The 25,864-nt window shown below is 40.4% G+C and overlaps 1 protein-coding gene across 2 annotated transcripts in view; it reads right to left on the bottom strand.

The window, feature by feature from the left end:
* The window catches only part of HECW2 (HECT, C2 and WW domain containing E3 ubiquitin protein ligase 2), a 178,033-nt gene that overhangs the window by 104,648 nt on the left and 47,521 nt on the right, over window positions 1-25,864 (bottom strand). The window contains exons 1-2 of one of the 2 annotated variants that reach the window (XM_017728581.1): window positions 24,514-25,013; window positions 4,136-4,476 (exon numbers count right to left, since the gene is read on the bottom strand). In XM_017728581.1, the coding sequence (XP_017584070.1) occupies window positions 4,136-4,427 (292 nt within the window). In that variant the 5' untranslated portion in view covers window positions 4,428-4,476; window positions 24,514-25,013. Of the gene's footprint in view, window positions 1-4,135; window positions 4,477-24,513; window positions 25,014-25,864 lie in introns of those variants that run through there. The other variant, XM_008630005.2, reaches the window with a different exon arrangement.

Raw genomic sequence — 25,864 nt, 5'->3', positions numbered from 1 at the left:
TAAGCACAAGTACAATATCTCTACTAAAAAGCCCCCTCTTCAAATTTCATCAAGCCTTGTCACTCCCCAAGTGACAATCCTCATTAACAGCCCTGAATAAAAAATGACAAGTACATTCTAGGCAGAGCTTAAAGCTGAATTCAAAATGATAAACCTGTATTTCAGATTTGACAATTTCACATTTCACACAACACTGCCCAATTTACCCAAAGAGAGCGAATAACATTTCTGCCTTGCACGCAGTCTCAGTGGGACTCCCCCCGTGCTTTCACAGCTGTGGTATCTGCATTCCCACACATCTCGCCTCTGGAGATACAAAGCCGCTTTAACGAAACTTCATGGACAAGACTGTTCCAGAAGTGCCACTGACACTTTTAAAAGTTCAGCCAGTACAAATCCAGAAATAGCCAGGAAAAAGGATGTTTGCCTTCACAAAATACACTGTGTCCCTCACATACACTCTTCTTCTGGTAATCCTTAGGAATACACTGGGAAAGAACAAGAACATGTATACAAAGCAGTCTCTGCGAGAAAACGGGCCATGTTTTAACATACACACTGATGAAACAGAGGAAGATACAAGTAGGGTACAAGTGAGCAAACTCACATATATAACTAAAAACATTATTTAAAATACAAATTTATAGAAAAATTGAGCATGAATTTAGCTGCATAGAATTATTCAGTTAGGTTCAATTTCTTGCATTAAAAATGAAAGACCAAAAGTTTCTGTAGAGGAGTATCCCATGAATTAATGCCTCATAAAATACAGTCTTTTCTACAAAGTATTTGTTCATTTATATCTTCCTTTCCTTTTTAATAAAATAACAAGAAGTCTAAAAAAAAAATTCACATGCACTTAAAAAAAATTTAAAAATCAGTCCTTCAGAATAAGATGATTCTGTGATTCTCCCCTTGGGCTTTTCTCGTTTTAAAAAGGTAACATTTATTTTCATAACCATTTAGCAGGCCAAACATTTCACTGAAGTTGTACTGTTCTAGGAAAAGCTCCATCTACTCTTCCCTAGTGAAAGCCAATCAATCACCTGCAAAGCACCTAACAGCAGAGGCAGTGACTCTGATTGCTGACAGTCTTGTGACCAGCTGCACCAATCAATGTCTGGGGGTATGTGTACAGTGGGTTCTGGCCAGCCTGTTATAAAGAAACTTCTATTAAGAAGTTTGGTGGGATTCATAGTGAGCCACTGCAGTTCTAACCAAGCAGTAAAACCACACTCAGAAGCACAGAACTGCCTTCTCATTATAGAAAACTAATGAGAACATGCTAATTGAGTAAATTAATGAATGAAGAGGCAAGACCGCTTCCAGTGCTCCATTTTCAATTCCTTTTATAATGGATGTAATTATATGAAACTTAATTTGAGCTGAAAATGTACCTGCATTGCTTCAGACCTTTGCCAGATCTCTCTGCACAAATGCCTGAACTCAGAATGATGGTCATTTTAGAATGTTCATCTTCTCCTCACAGAATCAACAATCACTTTTTCCCCTCAAAACACCAATCTGTCTTTCATGACAATTAACTGCACAAGCAACATTAAATAAAAAAAAAAAAAGCCACCGGACTGTGCTTTTGGTGCCTTGGGGTTTTAAAATAACCCCAAAAATAATATTTGCCTCTTTCTGCTCCCAGCTCCTTGAAAAATGGTGCTTTACTTGAAGACATGGGGGAATACTGGAGGTACAGCAGCAAGCTGGCAGAGCCCCAGTGACGCCTTGTGTTAGTGACCACACACAATTCCCAGTGCCTTCAGGAGCCTGTGCCAGAGGGGAGACTTAAATGAAATAATTTTCATTTTAAACAAAGACCAGGATGGAGAACCTCAAGCAACTACATTAAATGTTAATAACATGTTTGAGAATGGAGCTTTTATTCTTAAAAATATTCACCAACTAGCATGCCTCTCCTGAGAAAATAAGTTCTTGCAAAGGAGTAAGTGGAAACTGGAGGTACTTCACAGCAATTATCACAAAGGACTGAAAATGCTGGATTACACCTGTAGAATTTAACTTACCTTAACTGCGGCTATAAAAGTTATGCAAATTAAGAGGTTTTTTTAACACTTGAAAGAGTTGATCAAAAAACTTAACATCAAAGACAGACAGGCATGCCTATCAGACTATGTCCTTACCTCTGCTGTTAAAAAATGTGCAGTTTTATCATTCAGAGTGATAAAACCACAAGTCTTAAAGGAAACACTGCTCAGATCTATTTTAAATCAGTAACAAAACTCACACCACCATTCATGGATTTCAAGTAGCAATGGAGACAAAAGCTTCTGGACCTTCCACCATTTAACAAGAAATCATTCACATACTCTGTATTACATGGTAGTATAAGGGGGGTTTAGGCCCAAGAAGACATAAATATGGGTGTTCCACAGGATTCTTACCCTGTGGTAACTTAATATTGTTTTATATTTTACAGACTAAACAGACTGAATGTAGAAATATTTTTAATCATAAAAATAAGATAAAAATCACTTTCAGCCTACAGTAAGAACCAATAAGAATTTTACAGAGTTGCTGCATTTTAGCTTACTGAATATCAATCCTGAAGTGCTGTGAACCATAAAAAAACAACAGGAAAGATTGTTAAGCCTTTATGCAGATGAAGTTCTCGATGTATTTAAATTAGAATGTTTAAGTTCATTTAGCAGGCTGTGCATTTTACAGCACAGATCACACTTTGATTGCTAATGCTGTTGGGAAGATCCATTTCTGTTTATTATGGAGACACTTCAGTTAGGTGGCTTAAAGGTTAGTGCATATCCACAGTTTGTTCCAGGAGAGACTGCAGCTTACACAGCAACTCCAATACAGCTTTTATAGCCAGGTATGCACTGGAACAACACAAGTCAGTAATGTCCACTTTGTGGAACTACGATAATGTTGGAAAAAATACCAGACGAAAAGAAAGAGAACTAGAAACAGCATCTACACAGAATGTAACATTAAGTGATGCAGAGATGGAACATCTTGTGAAAAGGTGGCACAGCAAATATCTCTCAAAAATCCTACTGAGGCCAATTTCATTGCACTACACTTAGTCCCAGCACAGACAAATTTCCAGTGGTCAAAACTGTCTCCATCAGTTTGTGCTATCATGTTTCTGGCAGCTTGAACTGACCATTCTCTCTACATGAGTAATCAGGTTCAGAGAAGCAGCACAATTTTGCAACAAATGAACCCATCAGTCCCACTTAGTGAGCACTGGTTAAATTCAGTGCACTGGTTAAATTCAGTGCACGTGAAGGGATTCCTTGAGAAGGCGACTAAAGCCCATGTGCCACTCGAGGTACCCAGGTATCGGCTATGCTCCTTTCCTAGTGGGGGCATAAAGGCTGTCCTTTGGACAGCTCCAAACCACACATGCAGCAGGGACGTTTGCATCCTTGATTAAACACAACACACAGGAAAATCACAACCCAGAGAGGTTACTGATGCTCTCAGCACCAACTGACCAACTGATCCACCCCTTTCGAGCCACATTATTTGCTAGCACACACAGCCCACAGGCCCTTGCATGCCAGCCTAGAGCTCTTTCCAGCTCCCGCCTATGAAATAGCCCGAACAGCACAAAGAAACCCACACAGAAGAATCTCTGGAGAGGATTTCCTTCTACATGAACTCCTCATAAACAGAAATTTTCGCTCCTTCAGAACTGATACTATTTCAGTTCTACAAAATCAAAGACTTATGTAAATGATAATGTAGCTTTTCACAAATGGTAAGTGGTTACTTGTCCAAGATAATGTATAAGCATTGGACTGTAAGCACATCGAGTTACATGATGAATATGGTACTTCAAATTTTCCAGTCTGTAAGCCAGCCACCAGCAAAGGTGGAAACAGGAAACTGTATGCTTAAGAATAACGCATTTCATCTTCTAGCAGGTCACTGTGGAACCAGATCTACATTAATTAGAATCATGTTTTTACATAGTTCACTGCATGGAGAAAAGCAAAGAGGAATCCAAGGCAACTCTCTGCAGTCTTATCTCAGCTTTATCTGTAGATTAGTCCTGTAGTGTACCAGAACACGTCAGAAAATAAAATAGGAAGTGACAAAATAGCAAGAAACACACAAATATTACAACATAATTCTAACTTACCTATGTGATAAAGTCCTATCCAGTCAGTTGGATCTACTTCTTCCTTAATATCCCAGAAAATGATGAGGTTCTGAGACTGCCCCAAGGTGTATTCATACATGCTGGCTGTCAAACTAGACCTGCTATCCGAGGTCACTAAATCAGTGTCACTGTTGGCACGCTGCAAGTTCATATTCTCAGGCATGGTGCCCTGAGAGGCCAAGCTCTGCAGGTTCTCAGGGCTCAGGGTGTACCGGAGCTGTGGGTTGCGGCGGCGCACAAAGAGCAGATGTTCTCGGGCTGAGCTGGCCATCTCTTCTCCACTTTTGTCAATTCACGTAAAAAAGTTGTTGTTCAGAGATCTATCATGAAGAAGGAGAAAAGTAAGTTTAAAGTGAGACAAGAGGTGACTCAGTCCGTTATTAAACGGAGAAGTATTAGTGCAAAAATGTTCCCACAAAAGCCTAAAACAGACTGAGTACAGTCTCTTTCTTCATTGCCCTACCAATGCAAAGAACTGAGTGTCTGTACATTTAAAAAACCCCATGATTCACATACAACAAAATGTTTTGTGGTGTATGTTAGCCATACACCACAAAATAACATTTATAAGCCAGAAAACAGCAGAAAGCAAATCATCCAATCTAAGAAGCGAGAACAGCTGTAGTAACAAAGCTAATTTAAGTTTGGCCTTAAGAGTGAAATAGCCTTAAGAGCAAAGACACAATGAACTCATCTTCCACCATAAAAATCACAGCACTACATGATGGATATGGTAGTTTCAACAATACTCTCTATGCCCTGTTTGATCAGCATGAGTAAAGTGATGCAGATAATGGTAAGGTTGGACATATTTCAGTAGAAATATGGTATCCCAGACTTATGCTACTATAAAAACATCTTGTAAGGATTTCATCTTATAAGGTAAAAGCATAGCTTCTGAGGTGCTCTATACCATACAAACACGTCAAACCATTGACTGAGGTAGTTCAGACTATTGATATACATCCAACTAGTCAGTTCATCTGTGCAGTCAAATTGTTTTGTCCTTTTCCATCCTTTAGAAAATAGAGGCCTTATAAATTCAACAGTCTTCCTCCAGCCTTGACAAGACACTTCCTTGAAGTGTCTTCCCTGAAAGGGTGATGCTAATATCATCACACCATACATTCACAAGCAGAACTTGCATTTCATTATCCACAGACTCTAAAAGTATTGTCATTTGAAAATAAGCCCTCACATTATTCACAACTTGAGATAAATCATCTCACAACTCATCTTCAATTTTCTTTTCAATAATAATTCAGTGCATGGACTACTCAAGTGTATCAAAAATACTTCTGCTATTTTTCAGTTTTTCTTAAATGGGAGATGTTTTGAAACACTAAGAACTAACAAAGGGGAAAAATAAAGTTCAACTTATCCAGTTGTGTGCAGTCCATCACACACTGTATGTGATTCAGCATCAAATATGCAGAAAAGGAAGGAAACAAAAATCCAATTCAATAGTTCTGCATACATAGAAATGACATAGAAATGATCACATTTACTTCACAAAGCACATGACACAGTCTTTCCTAACATGAAGAATATTTTGGCTGCATACACATCTTATTTCCAGTGCTGGACATCAGCAGGGTTCACTACCTCCTCTCTGCCATGTTCCCGCACACTGCCTCTGACATCTGGGTCAGTGACAAAAGGGAAACTTTGGTAAAAAGGGCCTTTTCAAATGAGAGTTGGGGGAGTTAGTATCTTGTTTCTCTATGCAAAGTTTTATTCACTAGATCTGAAAATCCCAGAGAGCTTTGAGACCAGAAAGGTTAGTAAGAAAAGGTCACTACCTTCCCTACAAGCCAGTGAAACACATAGGGATCACCCCTGTGATCTGAGGAACAACACACACTACATTTAAGTGTTAAATGTCACAGTGACAGAGTTGTACCCCCAAGTCAGAAGGTCCCAATTTTCTCCTGAGCCTGCCACCACAGCAAGCAGTTCATGCACCTGCCTGGGAACCACGGCCCTCAGCGCCAGGAGATCAGGCAACATTAATTAACAGATTGACAGAGAGTTATTAATTTTATTTTCTTCTGTCCCACAGCCACAGATTTATGTATTTTTGAACTGCTGTATGCAGTGTTTTTATGGCAGTAAATTCACTGCAAAATAAGTGTCCTGCAGGCGTACTACAAGTTAAAGACAAAGTTTTAATAGGAGGGGTGAAGAAATTTCCTTCAGCTGCAGAGCCTTACACTGTACCCAGGGCAGCACTGGCATTTGTTGGAACATATTGAAAATTTATATGTGGCAGATGGACAAACTCATCCATGATTAAGGATACATGAGAATTAACTTGTACTAGCAAGGACTATGCCACAGTTCGAGAGATGAAAATAGCCTGAGAAAATATTAACTCCTTTGCAACTGTCCATTTTCTTGAGTCCTAATGGCCATCATTCTGGTGAAACACATTAGTTTCTGAAAGTAAAGTAAACCACAAATCTAAATGCTGGGTAACTTGTCTGATCCTATTCATAATTCCAAGTGTGATCCAAACAAACCACATAAAGCAACTGAAATCAATATGCAGCCAGCGAGTTAAACTCACATGTAAATGAGATTCTACTGCAGGGAAAAAATACCTCCAAAAATTCAGGACTCGTAAGCTTTTAGAGCATCGTCTAAATTCAGTAAAAGAGGTTGCAAAGAGGCCCTCATGTCAGATAGTACTCTGCTATGTAGTATCTCAGTGAGATTAATTAAGGATATTTGTAGAGAGAGAAATACGACACACATATTGTAAAAGGGGAAAAGATGATTGCCATAAAACCCAAACCATAAGAAGTCATAGAAGGGCAAAACGAGCTACTACTTCAATTATTTGCAATCCAGAAAAGAAACAAAAACCTTACACAGTGCCTTCCTGCCTACAAAAGAAATGAGTTCATTGGGTTAACAATTCCTGATGTCTGTCACTAATAATATAAGTAGCAGAACACTAACACATACATCCTACCATAGACTGAAAATAAGAATTATCCTCCCACCTTCAACTCCTGCTAAGCATGACTGAAACAGCATTTGCACCCAGACTATGCTGTAGAGACAATGCCCAGGATTAGCTGTGTGCACCTGCCCTGCCATGAAGGTTCGGCTCATCAGGCTCATCAGGCTGTGATATCACTGACTATCACACCAAGCTGGCCAGGCATAGTGTTTCATGAAGGCAAACTGAAATCTTCAACCTGAATTAAAAGCATAGGGAAATAGAGGCATCCAGGAAATCAGCAGATACTAACTTTAGCAAACTATTGCAGTTGAAAAGTGAAACCTGTACCAAAGCTGCTTATCCGTATCACAGCATTTTCTTCAGTACTTGAAAAGAAGCTTAGAGAGAAAAAGAACTGATTTCCTCTTAATCTCTAAGTGGCCCAAGTTCAGGATTATTTCTATCTAAATATACTCCCCAATTACTAATCATAGAGGAACTAGAACTGGGAAACGGTTCCACTTAAAAAACAAAATACAGATAGGAAAAATCCTCTTGCCCAACCTTCACTAAAGGAGATTGAAAAGAAACATCAGACCATTTCACACAGTCAAATATTCAATAGTTTAAAAAAATGTATGAATCGAAGTCCAAGAGTTCCAGCACAGGAATAACCAAAAAAAATCCTACCCCACCACGCAAAAGAAACCAGCGTTCACATGCTGTCCTGTTTATCTTACTCCTAACAGTGATTCATTTCTTGTTTATGTAGTGCTCTTTGATGTGGCTTACGGGTGCTGCTCGCAGGCTCTTCCCGCAGCACTCCCAGTGAAGCAGCTGCGCAGGGCTGGCCCCGAGCGCATGACCCGGCCCCGGCGGACACGGCCTGTGCTCTGCGCGGGCGGCCCGGGGCGCTGCCGGGGAAGTGCTCATTGACCCACTGCACCGGGCACTGCCGGGGAAGTGCTCATTGACCCACTGCACCGGGCACTGCCGGGGAAGTGCTCATTGACCCACTGCACCGGGCACTGCCGGGGAAGTGCTCATTGACCCACTGCACCGGGCACTGCCGGGGAAGTGCTCATTGACCCACTGCACCGGGCACTGCCGGGGAAGTGCTCATTGACCCACTGCACCGGGCACTGCCGGGGAAGTGCTCATTGACCCACTGCACCGGGCACTGCCGGGGAAGTGCTCATTGACCCACTGCACCGGGCACTGCCGGGGAAGTGCTCATTGACCCACTGCACCGGGCACTGCCGGGGAAGTGCTCATTGACCCACTGCACCGGGCACTGCCGGGGAAGTGCTCATTGACCCACTGCACCGGGCACTGCCGGGGAAGTGCTCATTGACCCACTGCACCGGGCACTGCCGGGGAAGTGCTCATTGACCCACTGCACCGGGCACTGCCGGGGAAGTGCTCATTGACCCACTGCACCGGGCACTGCCGGGGAAGTGCTCATTGACCCACTGCACCGGGCACTGCCGGGGAAGTGCTCATTGACCCACTGCACCGGGCACTGCCGGGGAAGTGCTCATTGACCCACTGCACCGGGCACTGCCGGGGAAGTGCTCATTGACCCACTGCACCGGGCACTGCCGGGGAAGTGCTCATTGACCCACTGCACCGGGCACTGCCGGGGAAGTGCTCATTGACCCACTGCACCGGGCACTGCCGGGGAAGTGCTCATTGACCACTGCACCGGGCACTGCCTTCGGCCCCCGCGCTGCAGCACCGCAGAGGAGCGAGCCGAGGCCGGGGCACTGCACGGCGAGGGTCCCTGCCCTAGGGGAGTGCTCTGCTGTCTCTGCTGCGGAGCGACAGACGGGCAGCAAGAACTGTCCTGCCCAGCCGACACCCAAATGTCCCCCATTCGTGGGATCACTGAATCATTTAGGCGGAAAAAGACCTTTAACAACATCCAGTCCAACCATTAAGCTAACACTCAGAGGTTCACCACTGTCAATGTCTGACAACTCCTTTGCTGAAGAAATTTTCCCTAATATTCAAACCTCCCCAGGGGCCGCTTGAGGCCATTTCCTGTGGACCTTTTGCTTGTTACCTGGGAGAACAGACTGACGCCCAACAGCTTTGAGGTAGTTGTAGAGAGCCATAAGGTTCCCCTGAGCCTCTTTTTCTCCAGGCTAAACACCCCCTTCAACCGCTTCTCACAGGACCTTCACCAGCTCCCTTGTTCTCTTTCGGACACAATCAGATCATGCTTGGTATATCTCTCGAATGCCACTCCCATGCTGAGGTAAGCAATCCCCATAATTATACTGGCTGAAGAACACATTAAGAATACAAAGAACAGAAAACATGCTGGTTTTCCAATTACACACTGTGTGACACTGCTTTGTTCAGTACAAAGATTCATAAATGCTGCAATATAAGGTTCAAACTGACCATCTGTCTGAGCTCAAAGTGGCTGAGAAAATGCTTTTTGAATAAATTCAGAATTTGGGAATCCTTCTCCGCACAGAACTCAAAACCAGCATATTTTCTGGGAGAAGGTAGGATTCCAGTCCCTACACTGGTTTCAGACGTGCTAGAAACTCTGGCAAAAGCAGAATGGCCAGAATTCACTGTCGGCTGCAAAACCTGCCTATGCAGTTGGGTGATGGATAACCATCATTCACTCATGTGCTTCACCACTGCGCTTACCCTGCTTCAGCACATAAAGAGCTTTTATCTCCTCTAGAGCTGCTGTGCACCTCTGCCAGCAGGACAGATGGGCCCCTCCCAGTAAAACTCACCAGCCACTTACTCAGCTTGATCATCAGGAACCGATTTGGCCTGAGACAAAGGGATTAACTGGATAGCTCTTTAACTCAATAGCTTCCTTTCAGGCCTGTATTCTACTATTTCAGGTAGAAGATTTGGTCTATGAAAAATAAAATAAAAACACTCACAACAAAATAATAAAATCTGATAAAGCTGGCATCCTTTCTCTGCAGACAAAAATGAGAGAAAAGCTTCATCTTTCTGCCCAGATGTCCTTTTCTTGTTACTCCTGCTGGGATATTTCCAAGAACTTCTACTCATCAAGTTTTCTGCAATCCACATAATGGAATTTCTCTCAGAAGGTATTTCGCTGATTAGTAGGATTTTTCTCCATTAGCTAACATTCTATCAGATCTAAGTTAAGCTAACACATTTGGATGCTTCCTATTCAATCACCAAGATAAAGATGAATATAAAAGCTGTCACAGTATTCAAGAGCCAAGAAAAACCAGTTCTTTGGGATCTCTATTTTTCTCCACTGATTAACATGTAGAGGGTAATAAAGCCTTTTCACTTTCATGACCATGGCTATATCCTAAGTCTTTAGGATGATTTAGTTCATTAATTAATAATCTTGTATCATGTAGTGGAAATTTAATTTTATTCCAGTAGATAATGAAATTCAGTATTTCAAAAATATAACTACCATCATATTACGTAACTGACCAGTTCTGAGCATCAACAGCAGGCAGAAAGTGATGAGATCCTTCAGCTAAAATATAGTCATAACTGTTCAATATTGCTACCTAGAAGGCCTGAGTACTCATTAAGTCTGCATGTTTTAAATAATTACTTATGCAGGTGGATGATGCAAACAAGTCCAGCAATGGCTATGTTGGAGGCAAAAAGTGATCATTCCAAACCTAGAGAATTTGTGATCTAATGAAAACCAAAAGAGAGATGTCATAAGCTTGAAAAATCAAATCATTATACTCTGACACCATTTTTCCTTTTAATTACAAGGATACTGAGGATATATCAGAAATATTAAAAGGGAAAGAAGAGCTCTCTCTTTTTTCACCCCAGTTATTCTATTTTGCACATTTGTCAGTAAATTTGTATTCACTATTTTTCCTGAACAGCCAGTGCTGGATATTACTTTTATTTGGGGAGCCCTTGAAAGATATTAAAAATTATTGGAAGCTACCATCATAACTGACACAGGACTTATATACAGCTGAAATACTTAAATGTTCTTTAATATCTCTCTTTTAAAATGAAATAAAAGTTGCTTTAATTCAGCTTTAAATTAATTGGATAGTAACTGTCTTGAAATATCAATTGTTTCCAGAAGCACAGAGACAAGTTAAATTCAGAAACATTATTCTTCTGCTGATCTGCTTACTTCCTTCTTCAACAAAGGTTCCAGAGACTTTCCAAGTCCCCCAGACTTTCAAAATAGGACAATTAGTGGATACTCTTAGAAGCAGCTTAGCCTGAAGCAATGATGATGTAAGAACATAAACTTGCCAGGTTCCAGAAACAAACCTATATGTGCATGATCTTTTAACCAGGTTTCCTTTTTAATCAAGAAAATTGCCAAGAAGGTCAACTTAAGCATCTTGAAAGACACAGCACTCCGTAGATCTTCTCCCAAGAGAGATGTTTTGACTCTTCCATTCAAACTATCTCCACAGGAGTGGCAGACTCAATGACATGCCCCACGCTGGGCTGGCTGTGCCAGGTAGCTGGCCTCCCTAGGGGAAGAGGTAGAGGTCCTCCAAAAAATCATTCAGAGGAGCAAAACCACTCCCTCTCTTGATCTGTGGAGGAAGCTGCAGTAACTCAAGACTGAGCAAAAGAAGACAGAATTTTGTCGAGATGTCCTTGTTGCCCTGCTCTGAGCCATGCACGGAGTAAACTGAGCTGAGAAAACTCTGCCTTCAGTCTGCTAACTCCTCCTCTGAACTCACTGCTGGGAAATCACAACTAGCAATTTCTGGAAACTGGACTCAGATGTTTTAAGGTAAAGCTAAAAATTACTGCACCGAAATTTGACACGAGCGCGGCTGTACAGGAGAGGGAGGAAGAAAGTAAAGAACATCCGTGTGCATCTCCAGTCTGCTTTGGACTCAAAGCTGGTGACTCAGCTCAGATGTTAAACATCAGCTCAGATTACAAAACCACCATATAATTTAGACTGGCTGAAAATCTACCCTAAGGGAAAAAGCATACAATTCAGCATAAATATATACTTTAAGAAAACAGTCCATGCATTATTTGGCCAGAGAATAGCTCAGTTAATTCAGAGTGCAACAGAATATCTATTTTCAATAGATCTTCGTACAGTTCATTTGTGAGTCCCATACACTTTTGTATCTACCTGGAAACAAATGTCACTCTCCTATGACCTTAGCTGCTTGAGTAAGGCTTCCATCTTCTACCCAACAACAGCAACTTCCTGACACCAGGCAGAAGTTACTGCTGAACCCAGTTATGAAGGGTTGTGCATATTTCTGACAGGTCCACACACCCTACCCAGTAGCCCACCAGGCACTGGGCTTTCAGTACAACATACTGCATTAATTATCAGGCAAAAGGTTCACCATGGAGCAAGCTGGTCCACAGCACACTGGCCACTGGTCAAAAGAGTGAAAGTTATAAATATGGGCCCAGAGAGTAGTGCACACATCCACACTCATATGCATAGCCTGGCATCCTACAGTTATACCAGTTTTAGAGGGTACTTACTGACATACTTTGTTGTCAATGAAGACAAATGTCCCATGTCCCTGCAATGCTGTCTCCACAGCTCAGGGGGAGTAAGGAAGCCCTAAAACTTTTCGAGCTAACTCAGCCACATTAATTACGGAGAGGAACACTGAGAGCCTGGATAACCTGTGCAAAATTGTATGGAAGGGATAACGGAGGGTTCATCTAATCCCTTCTGCTGCAGCTGCCAGGCTGTGAGATCCAGCTGGCCTGCAGATGTATCTTAGTATTTGCTCTGCAGACATACAGGAGGATGTCCATTGCCTAAAACTCATCCCTGTCCTTCACTGAAGTAATAATACAAGAACTACACATAAATTTAAGTTAAACACAGCAGATAGGCCCCTATCTTCTAGACTACTCATGTAAGAAACAAAACTTGACTGGAAACTGCAGAGCAATTTCACAGCCAAGAGGCCATGTTCCGTATGTATTATATGCCTGCCCTTACCTCCCTCCTGGTGTGGCAACTACTTTAACCAAGTTCATTTATTTCAGTAATCTTACCTGTAGCACCAGCCCTCAGAGCAGAGTTCACAACTGAGGCAGAGACTTGAGGTACAGCCATGTAGCCATTAAACCCTGCATATTGTGAACTATGGCCTTGGATAATTCAGGATGCAATGGTACTACACATAAACTTTAAAACCAGAATCCCTGCTGCCAGGCTTTGATCTTGAGTGTCCATGACACAGCTATATCTGTTGCTAGTTGCTGTTGATTGGTTGTCCTCAAGAGTTTCCCTTCAAGTACTGATGCAGCTGCTCTCAGTTTAGACTTTTGATGCCAGGTCACGCAATCATCTAAAATACAGTCCCCTTCAAGTGTCTATACTAGAAAGACAGACAATAATCTGTATGAGAAGCTACTTTGTCACAGGATGGGAAAATGAGAATTCAATTATTCTGTGAATAAACTATAATATATGCTCATACTTACATATGTGAAAGCCTGCAGGAACATATAAATGACGAAAAAAAAAAAGAGTAACCCATTCAACTCTCTTGAAATCCCTCCTGTCTTTAGGACTTCCAGACCATCAGCAGCAACAGCCCAGAGTTACTCAATTATAAGTTTTCCCCCAAGACTTTTTCACAAGGGACAGTAAAGACCAAAATAAAGAACTTCTGAAGAACAGAAAAACTCAGCATTTGCCTGTTAGGGAAAGGAAATAAACACGTAACCAGAAGAAAGAGCACAATGCCAAAAAGCTTGACAAACAGAAAAGAAGTTTTCCTTTGAAAAAAGAAAGGAAATCTGCCAGGCCAAAAAAGCCACAATTCAAAAAGCCATTTATAAAATAATGCACTTGACAGAAGAAGTAGTACAATTATTTACTGCTTACTATGAGAGTAGTTCTGCAGTTTCATTCCAAGGCTCTGCAACCTGTACCCAAGCAGAAACTATTGAATGAGTGTCACATCCATGAATGACAGCTATATTTTAGTGATACTTAACAGAGCCTGATTTAAGCATTTACATGGCAGTTATTAAAAGCTGGTGTATGTATATTGATATATGCAATAAACATTTCTATAAATTCATTTAAATTCAATTTTTAACTGGAAATCCATTCTATGCTGATGGAAATCCTTGGAATATACAATGAATATGAATGAACATTCATTGTTCTACCCATCCAAGCCCAAATCAAATACAATCATTCCCATTTTCAAGCCTGTACGAGCTCAATTTTCTACCACATAAAATTGATTTCACCCTCTGAAATGGTAGCAAAGCACCACAGACCAGGTACACCTCTCACGCTGAGAGATTCCCTCATTACCAGGGAACACAGGAATGCTGTTTCTCTCAAAGCAGCATATGCTTCAATTTGTGATGCTGTTTATTCAGTTTTGTCACAAAGGGGTATTATCAACTTGAAAAAAGGCATTTCTTTATGCAAAACATGTATCAACTGACTGCAAATTCAAGAATTCTGTAATTGAAACATGTTGGTAGACTAAAAGTAGTATAAGAAAGAGTGCCCACCAGTCCATAGCTAAGCAATTTCCCTGATTCTCCATTTTTTAAAGTTCCAGCCTGGTAAAACTGATCATAATGTGGGGGTGGAAGATGTTTAAAAAAGACTCAGTTGGTCTCCTTAAAGAACAAAGTAAAATAAAAACAAAACCAACCCAAAGCTTTGTGTACCTAAGTCTTATAAATAAACTGTAGATACAATCAGTAGATGAGGAAAACAGGAAACAATTATTTTTAAGAACTGACAGATTTAGCTGGAGTGAATTTAACTGTCTGTCAGTATAAATGCAAATCTCCATCCTTCTGCCCCTTTTACCCTTTTGATATTTCAATTTTTTAGATCATTTTGCCAGTTATAATCCTCCCCCGCACCTTTGCCCCTGTTCCCCTCTCCCCCCCCCCCAAAAAAAAAGTCTGTATTTCCATAAAGATTTAAGAAGACTCTTTGGCTGAAATAAAACATCAGAACATTTCTGCTTGCCTACAGTTTAATGGAGCTTTTTGAATGAATGAAACTCTACTAAGCAAACATCTACCAAAGGCATCCCTGACACTAAGAGGAGAAGACCTGATGGTCAGCCAGCTCAAAGGCAATGCCTTTTGCTTGCTGACTGTCCTGAGCAGGTCCTTAAGGAGGAGGCGCCATTACCAAAAACATGTCAATACCATGTTTCGCATATATACCTTTTCAAGTTCAACTAAAGGTGTCCAGTGTATTAAGTTAGAAATATTGCAGAGAATCAAATAGCTATGAATGCAATCTTTGCAGAAACTACAGAGATTGAAACCCCTAAGGATTCCCTCCTCCAGAAAACACCTGCTATACATTCTTTAAATCACTTCCTTATAATCCACAGAAAAAGAGCCCAGAATAAGAAAAAACCCAAGTTGTTTGTCTGTATTAAACACAAAGAACTTCAGCTTAAATTAATCAAGGCAGAAAGTCAGCAGGGCTGTATATGAAGGTGTTGATGATAATCACCCTCTCTACTTACAGGATAAATCACTTTTAATACTAGAAACACTTCAGCTCTAAACCAAACCAGTTCTGCTGCTTAACAACAAGTTTTGTCTTTTACAAACCACAAAATAGCACCATACAAACATTTCCAAGTCTAATAACTTGTTTTAAAGAATGAAGATTGCAATCTTATGTCCTGCTTCAGATTTTCCTCCAAAATATGTTTTAGGTCAGAGCTTCATGCTTGAACACTATGACAGAACTCTTAAAGCTGCAGCAATGCTTTACTATTTTTTTTAAAAACAATGAAATAATGTTAAGGAAACACCTTAGCTGGATAATTCAAGAAACAGAGCACTTCATCATTTCAGTAAAAAGAAGTCAGATTGGTAAGTAGTTACTGTGCTCTGGATAAATTCTCTTCCACAACTGTGTGAGTCAGATTACTTAATTTATACCAACAGGTTATTAAGAGAAGATGCCTGCATTTGTTAAGGTGCAGCAAGACATCAGTAGGACACTTAGACATATTCTATGCCATATAAATTCCCTCTCTCCTTAAAGCTAAACCACTGCAGGGCAATCACTGAAGTGGGCAGAGGTGAGGAGCTCCGAGGAAACACAGCCTATGCCAGGGAACAGCCTCAGAGCCAGAGACACACACTAAATTTCAACTAGAAAGGAAGAGGAAAACAGACTGAAAAACCTTCCCCTATTTAACAGTTTGTTGATTTACAGTTTACAATCCGTAACCACACTCAAGAGAAAACCAGTTAAGAGTCCTAAGGAGCACCACTTTGATGACAAAGGTACTCCTGGGGCAACTGGCACACGCCACTGTTGCCTGCAAGTGTATCCCAGAGCACACTTGGCTGAGTCTGGTCTGTGCTCTCGAGATGAGAAAATTGTTTGTGCTAGAGCCCAGACCACTGAGGAGTTAGAGATACCAAAGCTATCACCAGCCGTGCCTCCTCTCCTTGTGAGTACACATTACAATTCATTATTTAGTTCAGCGAGCACATGCTGTAATTTTCTCTCCTTGCAGGATTATTGCTGCATTTGCTGCCTTCCTCGGTTTCTGCAGTAAATGAAGCAGAAATCCTTCAGAATCTAAATGAACAATTAATGAAAAGACAACAATACAAAGTGGGCTATATAAAGATGAGGCTTATTATGAATTAATACTTTTACAATTAAATATGCATGAGTTTTTAATAAGTAGAGCTAAAAATAGAGACACATATCACAGGATTTCTCCAGGCTGTACAATTTTCATTCATCTTCATCCTGCAAAGAAATGGACCATTGCTGAAAGGATTCTCACTGCACATTTTTACATTGCTATCACTGGCCCTAATTCATCAATCCACAAAAAACCCCAGCCCTCTGTGATCCTGGCATAAAGGATTCTGAAGACCTCCACCGTCTGCCACAAGCCTTGAAGCAATGTGCAGCTAAGTCTGCTCACCCATCTCCCAACAGGCACAGGTCTCTCAGCAGCCCAGCCCCCATCTGCAATTTGTGTGTTTAGAAAGAATCCATTCGTAAGAGGACTCCTACATCGGATAGCGAACAGAGCAGATGTCCCCACTAGACTTACCAAAAAACCCTGAAGTAACTACTTAAATCTTTATCTTTTCATCTTAATATTTCATTTTTAAGAATAAATGTATTCTCCACATTCTTTGGCTCCCCACCAAGAAAGGAAATCTAAAATTAAACCAAATGCATCAAATTTTCTGATTGGATTTTAACATTCATTTTTAACATCAAGTCACGTTACAGATACAACTGAACAAAGGATTTTAATAAAGACTGCACTAGTTCTGGCTGAGGGTGCACACATTCAGGAACACACCACAATTCTATATAAATCCACCCCAGGGCGTAGGTGCTACAGCCCCAGGAAACGGAAGAAGATTGAAATTAGTGTTTATAAATACAGCCAAGAAATCCCAGCACACATACCACCAAATATATAAACAGAAGTTCAGACAATCTCATCTGGAGGCCTAAATTTCCTACACTTATTTATGTTAGGGAATTTTTTTTTTAGACATTTTGTATTGTGCATTCATGTTTTTAAAGTGACCTTGGTGTATTTAAACCAAAGGACTTTCTTTGATTGAGTAAGGAGTTGCTAATGCTGTGTGACAAAAGGAAACAAAGAAATCATAGCACACTGCATCCTACTACCATCTTAAATTACTCTGAAATCTGTATTTTAAAATTAATTGTTCGATTTTGAATGTAATGTATTTCTCAATGTGCAACTATAAAATGTAATTTAATCCACATCAGATGTATTCCTAATTAAAAAGCAAAACCAAACCACATTACAGCAGGTGCAACTTTCAGATTTTTATGGATGAAGTTCTAAATCACATAGCTATTACCATTTTAATCTTTTTTTCAAGGGGAACAGTAAAACAGGTGCAGTAAGATGATAGTGATTTTCAGTGAAATCTCCTTGGCTTGCTCTTTAAGAAGACAATTCAGGATTTGAGCTTTGCACAGATATACAGCTACTTAAAACTTACAATTCAGAGTAAAATTCACATGATTTCCTGGAAACCCAGAATATTATAAATAAAGCATATTTCTTCCCCCCTTCTCCAGATTCAGCCTAGTAAACACTCAAGATTTATCTTTGCTTTTCTTATGACGCATTATAATGATCAGAAACATCAGTTTTTTCAGATTTTTCAGAAAACAGTCATTTACCACAGAACAAAAAAGAAAAAGAAATTGACATATTTTGTTATTTTTGGTTCCTTACTATTCACAAATGTATTTTGGGCTTCAAACACACTGTCCTCCCTCCCCTATCATCCAGGATCCAGTTGCTCAATATTGCCTGTGCAAATCTCCTAGCTTATTGTCCAAAAACAGTACAAAATCCTTTGTAGGTAAAACAAAAAAAGAAAAGACGGAAAATAGCAACATACAATTTGATCAAAACCCAACAACATAAACAAGAAAAAAAATGAAGAAAATGGGGGGAAAAAGTAAAAAATAAACTATACTGGCTGGTTTTTTCCTTATTAATGGAAATGTCCCTGCATTGTCCTGCATTTGGAAGTTGACTTCACAGGGTGACCTTTCCAAAAAACAAGATGCAATGCAGTTTTCTGGTTAGATAATGTCACTGTCTCTGTGTCAGCCCTTCACTTGTGCCAAATTACCACTGCCAACCTCTGTTGTAGGTTATTACTAAGCAGAATTAAAGAGAAATCACTCAAAACAAATACCCACATACTGACTGGACTTGATAGTTTGCCAAAATTACAATGTCATTATTTGAAAAGGTATGATTGAAGTCTCCTATCAACACTGCTGATTAGCTGGTGGATTTCTATGTAGTTTGAGACTGCTTTGATTTTTTTAAATTGTTTGCCTAATAAATCATATGACCATATGGTTATAGACAAATTACTGTTTATTACCACTAAATTGTTTTATCCCTGTGATGCAAGTACAGTGCCTGAGTAAGAAAAAATGTCAGGTTTAGGCAACCACCCTTTATCAGGTTCCAGAACAGCACTTTTAAGCTGTTTTTCCTGAACTGCAGCAGCAGCCCAATCGAGCAGAGGATGTTGCTGTACTTCACTAACAATCCTACACCTCCACCACGCTGTAATACAAACACAGACCTCAGATTAACAAACAAATCTTACAGCTGCCAACACCAAAAACTTGTGGTGCATGCTGGAACTGCAAAAGAATACCAGTTTTTAGAGAAAGCAGTGGTAGAACAGAAAAACACATTTTAAAATATTGCTGCACTCAGAAGCTGAACCCTTCAGAAAAATCAAACACCATAAGAAGCAGCACTTAGCTACTCTTGCTAATTGGTCACAACCAATGTCTGGGTGACAACACAGGTCTGCTGTTGAAGTGCAGTAGTAGTTTCATAGACACTGAGAAAGCACATCACTCATTCTTTCCAAAGGCTTCACTGAAATACCCCCAATAACATCAGTGAAACCAACTACAGTTGGAAAAGCAGCAACTGCTGAAAATGGCTCAGCAAGTCTCTAATACTAATGTACATAGACTGTATTAGTTAACTTCAAACTAATCTCCATCCTTGACATGGCAAAATTTTTTAATCCAAGTGTTGTAATGCTGAGCCACTAGTTTGCCATCTTCCACTAGTACTGACTGTAGGAGACAAAGCAGAATATTCTTGAAGTCCTTAATACAAATACAATTACTTTAACTCCATTTCCCCTTGATCAGAGGAACACATATACCAGTGCTGCTGACATCCTATCAGATGCTGCATCTTGTCTAAAACAAAAAAAGAGCTTCAATTATAGAACATGCTATTGTCAAACTTACTTCCTAGTATTTCTTATAAGTAAAGAAAAAAATTGCTTTACAGCTGTATCCAACCTAACAGAGAGGTAAAAGTGATTCCCACTGCAGCTGACCAGAAGTCGTGACCAACTCTGAGCAGATACACATGACATATGCTCACACCAACAGCTTTTCATGAAAATAACTTCTTAAACCTATTACTTTGCTTCTTGGCATTTTCTAGATCATTACCACCAAAAGTGCTGGGTTATCAACCCCCATCTGTACTGCAATGGATTGGCAGTATAAATTTGGATCATCACTGTAACGGTGTGTCTTCCTTAATACTTTACTTCAGAACTACAGCTCCTGAAGGAAATGGTAATAGAAGACCAAGCAAAGGTACACCTAGAGTGGTAGAGCACGCTTGTGGCATTTAAGGGTTAAGATATGCCAACTGATACTTCTGGCGCAAGAGAAAAACCCTAGGAAAACACTCCAAACTTCAATGCAAACTGGCAAATACTTATTTTAGAATAATGACAAAGGACTGGCACACACAACAATAAGCAGTTTCAAAACTGAAGGGTTGCACAATCGCACAAGATGAAATATTAAAATTTGCTTTGCTATGAGCTTTAGTGATGTTGCAAACCTCTCAGGTCCTGAACTATATCCAGGAGCAGCCAGAAGCTGCATGTGCCTGGGTATGTTAAGATGGGATGTACTCAGTCTGGAAATGTCTTCATCTCTCCCAGAGCGCTGGCCATCAAGGCAGGGGGAAGCTGGTGCTGATCTGCTGGAGTTCAGCTCTGACCATCGGGTGCAGGGAGCAGCAGCTACACAAACGCAAATCGATGGGCTGCTGAGAAGTGTTAATAGCACACTTGGTGGTTTGGACAGACTGCTCTGCAGGGGGAGAGATGTGGTAATTAAAAGATCAGAAAATACTGCCACAGATCCATCGGGGAACTTCCATGAGAGTCAGAAAATTGAACAGTTCCCACGTCATGCCACCAGCCTTTCCAAGCTCATCAGATCCTGCAATTCTTACACTTCACTCTTCTAGGAGTCCCACTTCTTCTCTTGTGTGCACAGAGAATGCAGGGTGTCTCCAGGCCCCAGTGGCTGAAGGACACTGGGGTTTTATGCCCTAACCACATCCTTGGAAAAGAGTATGCCATGGGCACCACATCTGAACCAGCATCCAACTATGATGGATATACTAAGAAATGTATGATGGGGCTCATTGTTGGTTTGTTTGTGTTTATTTTTTTATTAGGCAAGCCTACTGGAAATTTAAGCCACCAGGACAGTACCTTCTGCTACCTACAGGCTACTGGGAGGATTTAATCACGAATGCATGATATAACAGGCACTGAAATTCCTGGAGATTACAGAATGCTGCAGAGGGTGTCACACGGTGTCACACACCCAGGCAACAGAAATAAAGTGATTTAAGCATATGAGACCAGAAACATAACTAGTGAAAAATACATGACTCCTTAATGCTAAAAAGTATAATTTTGGATATTGTCTATATTTAGTGAGCAATAACCAAACAGGTCCAAATATAGCATGAGCTTTTATAGCTGTCTTAACAATCTACATACAGAAAGAGGAAACTTTTCTGTGCTAAGGCACAAATATGTCTTCCAGTTATATTTGGTGGAGCACACAGTAAAATGCAATTTAGCATTATCCAGAAACAGTGTGGCCAGTGAAACATCATTCCTAAAGTTCCAACTGCAGCCAGAGGATATTTCCCCCAAGCATTTAGTGGCTCAACTCAAGCACACACACAAACATCTGCTGACCAGGTAAAGGCAAGTTCAACACCTACTGAAGTTAACAGGACCCTCTCTGACACACTGGACTGCTTGGGATCAGCAGCAGATTGGAAGGCTTATTCAGCACCAGGGTAAAGCCTAAAATGCAATGTAACTGAGGTCTTTCAAATAAAAGACCATTCTCATGACAAAAAGCTCTAAAAAAATTGAGATCTCGCTTTGTTTTAGACACCAAACGAAACAAGCTCAGAAATACATTTCATGTAGCAAATATGATTTTACCCACTTCAAATTTTCAATGTGAAGATGTCATTTCTTATAAGCACCACTAAGTCTCACCTCATAGCACATGAGAGCCATAGCTAAGGTGGTTATTTCTTCTTACCTAGAATTCATAATGATTCCATTATTAATCCACAGTTGGAGTTCAGTTATGACTAAACTCTTCCATTATTAATAGACTGACAGTGGAATATTCAGCTTAACACAATCAACTCTCTCATGGGCATTAAACAGTTGCTCTGTGGGTGTTTTTGGAGCTTTTTTGGGGCGTTGGTTCTTTGGGGGTTTTTTTGTGGTTTGGTTGGTTGGTGGGGGTTTTTTAAGCATTATGATTTCCAATTAGTCAAAACCACAGTGTAGACACTCTGCATTTCATAACATGCCATTCTTTTTGCTAAAGATGAAGCTAGAAGTAGGTGAGATACTGGAAATACAAGATCTATTTTACATCTAACATCAACCTCACATAATCACAGTTGTGTTTTAGTTCACATAGGGCAGGATTTACTAGGGAGTAGGAAAGGCAGAGTGAAGAGGCATGAACTGGTCAGAGGAATCTGAATACACACAATAAAATTTCCTAAATGAGGAGAATTCCAGGACTAAATCTCTGATCCTAATGTTATTCTGTGAAATCAGTAGGAAAAACACAGAAATAACTGTTACTTTAAAGCATATTGTTCATTACTTCTAGATTTGGGGCTCTTCCTCCTCCATTTGCTTCAAGGTTCCTTATCAGAATTTGTCACCATCATCTTAACCATCCCTGAAACACCTTTTGAAGTATGATACGCTAAGAAAATGGTTTAAACCTTCCTGATACATTCAACTGAGAATTTCTATATAAAGCTCTCCTCAATTCTCCTTCGCAGTATCACTGACACCTTCTCAAGTTGGTACCTAAGAAATGTTAGCACTGTATTGCCATGAACTACGTGAGTATTTTAAATTACTTTCAAAATATTTATGAAAAAAGACTGAAGAATATTGTCAGAATTCATACTGTTGATCTTGTTTCCAATTACTTATTTTTAATACATACCACTAGGAACTAGGATTTGAAAAACCAAATGACAAAACATTACGAACAAGCTACACTGCCAGGAACAGTTTTCCAGAGCCTGTTTTAGTTGAGAGAAAAACTGTCACCCCTCAATAAACAGAGGATTTTATTAGCATGTTGTTTGTTAATTCATACAATTTGTGTGTAACCAATGAATTAAACTGATAGAACTGCCTTGAAATGCATAATTAGCGATTTAGAGAAGCAGAGAACTCCTAATGATTTACTCAATCCAGTACATTTACAAAAGTAGACTTTGAAATTAAAAATTAATAAGCTATTAATAGGATGAAACAGCTTGTGACTCATTGTCTAACAAAGGAAACATGTCAGGGAACAAAAAAAAAGAAAAAAATCACTAGACTCCGAGTATGACTTTTTAAAGCTATATGCACAAGCAACTTACTTCAGTTATTAAACACAACAAGGTGACATGTTCTCCAAAACAAGAGAGAACAAAATAAACAAAAAGAAGCAAATATGCCAACCTGGAAAACATGACCAACATGTTTTGTTTACCATGGCCCGCATGGTAAGAACCAGCTGTGTCAGAAGATAAGTCATGTCCTAAAAATCAAAGGAAAAAGGGAGAAGCCCTCTTGCACATCATAACTAAAGAGATCTCTTCATTAAAACTTTTCCTTTATGCTTTTTACTACCCCTTTTTCTGTTTCCCTGAAGTTTTTATCCTCAGAAATCTTAGTGGATTTCACTTGATCTAATCCCACACCTGCAAACCAGAAACATAACAGAAGAAAATGAGCATGTTTTGATTGTAAAGGTGTAGTTTGCAAAAAACCACAAATTTTGCTGCCTGCCCGTACTGTCACCATTCTCTTTTGACTCATGGAAAATATTAGTCTGTGCCCTGCAGGATGTGGAAGCATAATAGTTTGAAACTAAGCATTTGATTAGAGAGACTGAAGTTTATTTCAGCAATGACTCACTAAGATAACAACAATGCCAAAGTTCTTTTTAAATTAAATACTTAAACTGGACTGCTCTCAAATATTGTGGTGTTTTTGATAAAACCCCATTTATTTATCAGGAGAAACCTGCTCTTTTTACAATAGTTTTCTCACCAAACAATAATCTTTCTTGTCCTTCTTCTGAGGAAAGCTTAAACTTAAGGGGCAGACAGTCCAGCTTCTGTTGGTCAAGGACCTGGTATTACCCTGACCACATGAGTATTTTGCCCAAACTCTTGATCTCACACTGCATTTATGAATTTTAGAGTTTACAGCTACAGACACTAAACACACTCACAATCTGGCATGCTTTCAGCATTCTTTTTATTTCCTTCTTCTCCTAAAGATAACAGTCTCAACTCTCTTTATTCACTTTTTAGGAACATCATTTTTCCATGCCTCCAATTACCAAAATTTATTGCAGTGATCAAGTGCGTGTTCCAAAGGCCCTTTGATGCAGTGCAAAGGGAATATGTAAGTTTGAGGCCAATCACTCAAACCTTCCAGCCCCCAAAAGAGATCATCTGAACACAGTGAAGTAAGTAAAAGGAAAACTTACTTTATCATAGGTCAGTCTCTTATATATATGATCTCCTCCCATACAAAGAAAAGTATCCCATCTTCTGTCTCCAAAAGAATTCTCAGAAAATTATTTGTGATGTTTCTGATAAACCAGTACAGTGCCAGCAAAGTCGGCCAAAAATAATGGAAGACTAGTCCAAATTGCCTAATTTGGAAAGACTGCCAAATTCCCCACAGTAAGTGGCTAACATTCTCTACTTTTGTGTCAAAGTATTTATCAGGTTTTCCCCAACAATAGCTGCACTGATTTATTAATGCAGTAGTTAATATCTGAAGTGCACTGTATTGCCTCATACGCAATGTCTTTCATTGTCACCGGATCCATATTTTTGGAGTAACACAAATAAAAAAGGGCAGTACAATATATGCCAAAAAACAAACACTATGGGGAGTATCAGCCATCTCTGACTCTCCCAGCCAGCCTGTCTTTGCTTTCCTCTTCTCCACTCTCTGGCAGATTTTCTGTCACCACAGACGTGGGATGGAGAACCCTTCTCAGCACTGCTCTCTTGTTGGCGACGGAATCACGGACCCAGACCGGCAGGGAATCGGAATCGTTTATTCAAAGGAATGAGCTGGTTTTATACCCTTTTCCAAGGCACAGTATTTCCTTATATGGCGTGACCTATCCCGTGTTGCCACATCAGCAACACATTTTCTCAATGTCCTTCTATGGGGTGGACACTCTCTGTTCACCCGTCCGTCAGCTCCCGGCGGGCTCCTCTCCATAGGGGTCTGCCCTGTGACACCTCCTCCCCCCAGGGTCCGGTGGAGACAAGCCTCTGTGTGCCGCCATGTGCTCCTTTGTGCTGCCATGTGCCTCTGCAGGCAGGATTTACAGCTCACAACTCAGTTCTCTCTTATAATTCCCCATGCTCTCTCAGGGCCCTGGCACAGCTTTCAGCCAACTCCCCAGAAGAGGGCTGAGCACCCTTCTGCTTTCCTTTACCCCTCCATCAAAGCCACCCCCTGCCACCTCTGCCACCCATCTGAGAAAGGGACCCAAGGACCCGCAGAGGACCTCAGTGCTGCTGCCTCACAGCTGATCCCTGCTTTCAGGGACTGCTCTGCTCTTCCACACCTGAACTCTTAACAGAGGCTTACAGTCCAACTAAACATGCCAAAGGGCAAATTAAAATAACATTTCGCTACCAAGGTGAAACAGCTTTAAATAGCAGAACTGTTTTAAATGAAACTTCACATCCCCATGCTGTGGATACAATATTGCTGCTAGCGAGAATTTTCTTGCTTTTTTCTGAGCCCGTGGGATACTTTTCTCTCTCACGAAGAGATTAGCAGAAATTCTATAAACTATGAACACCTGCAAC

The sequence above is a fragment of the Corvus brachyrhynchos genome, unplaced genomic scaffold, assembly GCF_000691975.1.
Source record: "Corvus brachyrhynchos isolate BGI_N302 unplaced genomic scaffold, ASM69197v1 scaffold370, whole genome shotgun sequence".
Lineage (NCBI taxonomy): Eukaryota > Metazoa > Chordata > Aves > Passeriformes > Corvidae > Corvus > Corvus brachyrhynchos.
This window is presented reverse-complemented; position numbering and strand designations above follow the sequence as displayed.